The sequence below is a fragment of the Carassius auratus genome, chromosome 12 (assembly GCF_003368295.1).
Source record: "Carassius auratus strain Wakin chromosome 12, ASM336829v1, whole genome shotgun sequence".
NCBI lineage: Eukaryota > Metazoa > Chordata > Actinopteri > Cypriniformes > Cyprinidae > Carassius > Carassius auratus.
Window position 1 is genome coordinate 8394546 of NC_039254.1, and position 7723 is coordinate 8402268.

General features: G+C 36.4%; 1 protein-coding gene across 1 annotated transcript; it reads left to right on the forward strand.

The window, feature by feature from the left end:
- The first annotated feature begins 4160 nt into the window (after window positions 1-4160).
- LOC113112221 (5-hydroxytryptamine receptor 7-like) lies at window positions 4161-6750 on the forward strand. The gene is made up of 2 exons (XM_026277655.1): window positions 4161-4847; window positions 5501-6750. Exons 1-2 carry the CDS (start codon window positions 4369-4371, stop codon window positions 6252-6254), a joined length of 1233 nt encoding a protein of 410 aa, XP_026133440.1. The 5' UTR covers window positions 4161-4368; the 3' UTR covers window positions 6255-6750.
- Window positions 6751-7723: the final 973 nt, after the last annotated feature.

A 7723-nucleotide genomic window follows, 5' to 3' on the forward strand; every position in this document is an offset into this window, starting at 1 on the left:
TGCCTAAAAATCACCAGAACAGAACATTCAAGTTTGACACGTTGCCATGGCAACACTATATTAGATATAAATATCCCCACGACAGATTGTCTTCGGCCGTGTTTTGTCATTATTCTGATGAAGTTTGAAGCAAATCAAGTAAAAATAAGATGCTGAATTCAAAGCGTTCTGAAAATGATTCACTTCCTGCTGCCAGTTGGTGGCGCTATAACTTTGACTCCTAAAAGTCACATATATACGATCGGTATCATACAACGAACAAACCAATTAAGTTTAATCAAATTCGGCAAATGTATGTGGATGTTATTATACATTTCCTGTTTCTCATTTCTCGCCATAATTTCAACGCCTCGCCACGGGCAAACCGTTCGAGATATCAAAAATCTCTTCGCAATTTAGCATCCCCAATGTCTTGAGATCGTGTTCACCGAGTTTTGTGGTGAACGGGTGGAGTTCCTCAGAGGAGTATATCAAATTCCAGAGCATGTGTTTTTCATAAAACCCTAAATAGCCAACTTCCTGTTGGGCGGAGCTTATGACATGCAGTGTGAAAGTTGTTTGGTTTGATGAGTTATATATATGTACCAAGTTTCATATGTATATGTGCAAGTATGCATGATATATGGCCCTCGGTACTACAGGGGGCGCTGTAGAGCCCCTGTGCCACGCCCGTGTATCAGACTCTGCCCGGCCCTAATGGCCGCAGGTTCCAAGGTGTGTGCCAATTTTCAAGAGTTTTTGAGCATGTTAAGGACCCCAAAAGCCCCCGAAACCTTAGAAAAAAATTAGAAGAATAAAAAAAAAAAAAAAAAAAAAAAAAAATAATCCTAAGGAAAACAATAGGGCTCTCGCCCTCCAGGCTTGAGCCCTAATAATAATAAAAAACAAAGCAGATACAAGAGGGTCCTCGCACCTCGGTGCTCGGGCCCTAATTAACCTTTGTAAATCAGGCTAAAGTAAGGCAATAGTTTCGAACACTGGCTGGTTATGTACTTGCTCAAATATTGATTTTGGATCATTTTTAACCCAAAAAAGTTACGGACTGCAGCTTTAAGTAATAAAATGTGAAAGACATGGACATAATCGACATTTATAAGATAAACACATGATATATTAATTAACTAAATTACAGACTCTCCGTAATTTTTATATACAGTACAGACCAAAAGTTTGGACACACCTTCTCATTCAAAGAGTTTTCTTTATTTTCATGAGTATGAAAATTGTAGATACACACTGAAGGCATCAAAACTATGAATTAACAAATGAGGAATTATATAAGGAATTCGATTTATATAATTCCTTATATAATTCCACATGTGTTAATTCATAGTTTTGATGCCTTCAGTGTGAATCTACAATTTTCATAGTCATGAAGATAAAGAAAACTCTTTGAATGAGAAGGTGTGTCCAAACTTTTGGTCTGTACTGTATATATATATATATATATATATATATATATATATATATATATATATATATATATATATATATATATATATATATTATGCCACTCACTTTTAGCCTCAGACAGGGTAGCCTGGCTTGTGTTTCCTGGAATTTGTGGTGCTCCAGCTGGATCCTATTCAATATATATAATTTTTTGGCAACCCAGGTTTTCGGGTACATTGGCAATGGGTGAAATCACACAGGCCAAAACAAAAACATATATTCTGACACAGAAACGCCCATTTCAAAGTGGATGATTTGGTCAATGATATCAGACCACTGGGTGGTGCAATTGACAAAATCAGAGCCACTATTAAGAGGCACATTCACTCACTGAGTTGAAAACAAATGTTTGATTATGTGGACCAAAGAATATTTGTAATAGCTGTAGTTATAAACAGAAATGTACCTACCATGTGCTGCTTTTATTAACTTTTTATATACTTTTTTTACATGCTCTTATTTGTATATTTGTATAGTTGTATTTTTAAACTCTACTGTGTTATCTGTATGATAATCTGTATGTGTATAATAAAAATACACAGGGGTATTAAACTATTGAAATGTTTTTCAAATGCCATTGAGTAGAATTGAGATTTTTATTTTTTTTATTCAACCTTTACTTAACCAGGGAAATCCTTTGAGAACAAGTCTCTTTTGCGAAGGAGCCCTGGCCAAGAAAGCCACAATAAAAGTTCCACATAAAATACAAAATATGATAAATACAATGAACATACAAGACATAATATATTAACAGTACAATGAATCGACCAACGCAAATCATGACATCCCATTGTCACCATAGACATCCTAATTTGGGAAGCAGGGACATTGTGCCTGCTTCCCGGTACTTTACTAGCCTCTTAAATTGACCAAAGGAGACCAAGTTAACAAGTTTTAAGTCATTCTGTAACCGGTTCCACGCTGATGGGGCAGACATTCTAAATGCTTGCTTTCCTAACTCTGTACGAGCCCTAGGCACAACCAGGTGGAGATTTTCATTAGACAGCAGAGAGCGAGAGCTGGCCTTGAAGGACATAAGCCTACATAAATAAGGAGGTAATGTCCCAATGATAGATTTATATATAAACAATCGCCACCGGGTTAGCCTGCGCTGGGCAAGGGAGGGCCACTGGACTAGATTATACAGAGTGCAACAATGTGTAAAGGGTTTGCACCCTGTAATAAATCTCAGTGCACCATGATAAGCTGAATCCAATTGGTGCAAATATTTATTAGGGGCATGCATATATAAAAAATCACCATAGTCCATAAGAGACATGAAAGTAGTCTTGACCAATTTCTTCCTGGTTGCAAGAGAAAAGCAAGCCCTATTCCTAAAATAAAACCCTAGAATAATGAATAGCTTTAAAACAATTGATTTTATAAATAGCATATATAAGTTTTAATTATTTATTTATTTTCATTATACAGGGTTTGTGATTCCCTTAATTTCAAACTTTACAAATGAGTCAAAATAAATAAAGCCATAGAGTTTAGAGAAACAGAGGAGGCAATAATGCCCATCACAACCACAATACTGTCACTTCTTGGCATCAACCTCACCAAACAAGCACATATTTATTTTCAATTATGTTATTTTATTTATTCATTTATTTATTTTTTGGGGACAATACTGGACATTTTAACTTTATTTGAAAGATGAATGTGTTCTCATTTTACTGAAGTATAGATTATCAAAGTACTACATAATCTGTTATACAGTACATTTAAACTTCTCCTTGTTGTATCTCCTCTCACTCTCTTTATCTCCCAGCCTCTTTTCATGTTTCCTTCTCCCTCTCCTTGCTCTCTAGCTACTCATTCCTCTCCTTTTCTTGCCTGTCCTCCCTGTTCAATGTTTTTTTTTTTTATTCCTCTTGAATAATACATGTCCTTACCTCTTTATTTCTCTCCTGCAGGGTTTTTGGGACCGCCATTCTCCCTCGACGTGTGAGCTGAGGTCATTCTGTAGAGGCAGAAGACATTATCATGAGTTAATGATAACTCGAAGGCAAATACTGTTCCTGTGCCTCAGTGTTCTTCCAGTTTTAGTCTAATTCACAAATACTCATGTATTATTCAAAAATACTACAGTTTTCTCTGCAAATCTAAATGATTATCTGAAATTATCCTGCATTTACACATCTCATTCAATGCTACACACAGTTCAAAGGTTTCTTTTTTTTACTCTGAAAAAAAAAAAAACATAAAAAAAAAATGTAACAACATCTTATAACCCCAATACTTTTTTACTTAATTGTATGTGTTAAGAAGATTCAAATTCAAACTGATCAAATAAATGCAATGAAATTTTTATTCTAACTACGGTAGTATTAAACCTTTTTACTTTTAATGGTTTACATTTTTATAGTTTATAGTGTATGAATACTACTATCAAATAATTTGTAATTGTAATTCTATGTGAGGCCGTGAGATGGTAGTAAAGCCTTCAGGGAAAATAAATTGCTTTTATTATTATAAACTTGGACAAAATCCTTATGTAGATTGAAGTTGAATGTATTGTGAATTTGTGATGCTTAGCCTATACTCCCTTTTTCTCTTAGATACACAGTACACAGATAATGCTGTCCAGTTTGACATCCCATGACTACAGTCTGTCAAAATCACGCCCATAAACATCTCACGTCATTACGCACAGTCAAGACGGCAGTAAAATACTCCAAATGCCGTGGAGAGCGCGTAGTTCGTTCTGTGAGCTTTAACTTGACAACTTGAATGGCTCTTCTCGTGTAAATGGGAGTGTTAAATGTTCTTTCTTTTATCACAGATAGAGCCAGAAAATCGGTACAGCGTATGCGTATTATTAAATATTGTGTATTTAACTGGGACTTGGATTTCTAATGGATAATGAGAGCAATATATTTTCAGAACCAATGATAGCTCTGAACAGCCAATATGATCTCAACGCTGACGAAGGATCGCGTGCGGGCACTCATGACTAGTTTGACATCTGAAGTGATGGACGTGCGCTTTCTTAACAAGATGCACGACACCTCTACAACTTTGCCGACGCTAAGTTTCATGGATAACGAGACCAGATGCGGAGAGCCGACTTTGAGTCACGGACATGTTGAGAAAGTGCTAATCGGAGGGGTTCTGACATTGCTTACCTTTTTAACAGTTTGCGGGAATGTGTTGGTGGTCATATCAGTGTGTTTTGTGAAAAAACTGAAGCAACCTTCTAATTACTTAATCGTTTCTCTGGCCGTTGCAGACCTGTCGGTTGCGGTGGTAGTAATGCCGTTCGTCAGCATCACTGATCTCATAGGAGGACAGTGGATCTTTGGTCGTGTTTTCTGTAATGTTTTTATCGCCATGGACGTGATGTGCTGCACCGCTTCAATAATGACATTATGTGTCATAAGCATAGACAGGTAGGTCTCCCAGATAGGTGATGCAATAAAAAATAAATGGAAGCATAATTTGATTAAATTAATCAGTGGTAGACTTTATACAGTGTAAATGTTTCATTTAGTCTGAATGAAATTTTTATTTCATTTAAAATTTCTCAAGGTGGTTTATCTTTGAAAATGAGTTTTTGTATAGACTCATATCTTAACTTGACTACAAATAAGCTACTGAACATTTTCACAATTATAAACTAGAAAAATAAAGGCACAATTACTTTTAGTGGGTTCCTATACCTGTACGTTTCACAATAGAACAGGCTTTTAAACAGCCTAATTTAAACACATTTTCTGGAAAATGTAAACACTAAAATATTTATCTAACAAAAAAACAATTTATAAAACCAGCAAAAATGTATAAAGAAAAAAAAAACATGTGCAAAACAAATGTCAAACCATCAATAAACTATTTAATTTTATAGCTATTAATTCATTATGACCACTAGCCCTGGTCTCTTTTCAAGGAGTTATTTCAAGCCTAGATCGTACTATTCCTAAAAAGGACAAGGAAAGTCATCACGAAAGTGCCCACATTAATGCATTCTTTGACAGGGATGCACTTTAACAGTTCTTTTTTAATCCTTCTTTCATTTTTCCCATGCTCCACTCCATTTTCTCAGGTACCTGGGCATCACTAAGCCATTGACGTATCCCGTCAGACAGAATGGAAAGTGCATGGCCAAAATAGTGCTGTTTGTATGGCTTCTCTCTGCCTCCATCACCCTACCCCCACTGTTTGGATGGGCTCAGAATGTCAACGATGACAATGTGTGTCTGATCAGCCAGGACCTGGGTTATACTATCTACTCCACCGCCGTGGCCTTCTACATTCCCATGTCTGTGATGCTCATTATGTACTACCGGATATACAGAGTTGCAAAGGTGAGTGCTGCCAAACACACAATCGCTGGTTTTCCCAAACCCGAAGATGAGGAAAGCGTGAACTGCGTGACTGTGGTCCTAAAGCTGCAAAGGGAGGTGGAGGAGTGTGTAAGCTTTTCTGGCTTTCTCAAAAATGACCGTAAAAACATCTCCATCTTCAAAAGAGAGCAGAAGGCAGCGGCCACCCTCGGGATTGTTGTGGGGGCTTTTGCCATATGCTGGCTGCCCTTCTTCCTGCTTTCTACGGCGCGGCCGTTCATCTGTGGAGTGCAGTGTAGCTGCGTGCCTTTGTGGGTGGAGAGGACACTGCTTTGGCTGGGCTATGCCAACTCGCTCATCAACCCTTTCATTTATGCATTCTTCAACAGAGACCTCAGGACCACCTACCACAACCTCATCCGCTGCCGCTATCGCAACATCAACCGCAAGCTATCAGCAGCCAGCATGCATGAGGCTTTGAAACTAGCTGAGAGACCTGACCTGGTGCTGTAGACTGTACCCTTCATGTCTCTCTAGGGACTGATGCAGTCACAAGGAGGCTGATAGACGTTTTTGATGTATTCCTTATTGCTCTCGCAGAGGAGCTTTTCAGTCACTTCAATTAAGTCAAATTGCAATAGCTTCAATTACGTGAAATTGGAACAGTTGTAAAGCTTCTTGAAATGTTTATAAAATGCTTAATAAATTAGATCTTATTGCTGTAAAATGTGTTTGATGAAGGAGCAAAATAGTAATCAAAATCAAAGTGCGGTGAATACACAGTATCGTGTTCGTATTTCATACGGTATTCTTTGTTGTTTATTTCTGTGCTTATATTATGTGTGACCCTGCACCAAAAAAATCAATCATAAAGGGTCAATTAGGTTTATGCACCATCTGAAAGCTGAGCTGAATCCACGGATGTTTACTAGGACAGTACAATATTTGGCTGAGATACAATTATTTGAAAATCAAAAATCTGATGGTGCAAAAAAAAAAAAATCAAAATACTGAGAAAATCACCTTTAAAGTTGTCCAAATGAAGTCCTTAGCAATGCATAATACTAATCAAAAATAACGTTATGTTATATTTATGGTTGGAAATTTAATAAATATCTTCATGGAACATGATCTTTACTTAATATCCTTCTTTAGTCACAGATTAAGTTAAAAAGTATGGTTTACTAATAAATACTGATAAACTTAAATTGTGGCACCATTTACTCACCCTCATGTCATTCCAGACCTGTATGTCTTTCCTCAATAAGTCATATTGGACCCCATTGACTTACATCATATGGACAGACATACAAATATCTTTAATTGACAGCTTTCGAACAACAAGCTTTTTTATTTTATTTTGGGGTGAACAATCTCTTTAAGTATCTAAGTATGCAATTTATAAAGCATAATAGAACACTAGAATAAAGTATAAGGTGTATGATCAATCATTAAAATATCTAGAACACATCACTTCATTGCAGTCCCGTCCCTTCTGCACTCCAATTAACCATCAGTGATCACCACTAATAATGCGACAACAAGCTGAGCGTATTATTAGAAGCAAGGCATTTATTGTCTTCTAGCTGTGAGAAAGACGGGTGGGCAGGTGCCTTTAATTTCTGTCAGCATGCTTGGCCTACAGATGGTAAACAACACATCAACATGTACTTAATGGCCATGCAGATTCGACATTGCTCGATATGAAACGTCTGTATGCATATGAAGTTACAATTAACATTGTAAGAAAAAGTATTGAACATGAATGATGAGATTAAATAGGTTGTTAAAAGATGTGGTAACAAAAATATTAGTTTCAGGCCATATCAGAGAAAACAGCAGACTGATCTAATTGTAAGTCAGTTAAGCTGTAGTACTATATAATAAAAATTATATTAAAAAAAAGAAACCTTTCTTTAGGTAGAAATACTTTTCCAAATACATTTTAAAGAAACTATTACAAAACATAATTATAATAATAT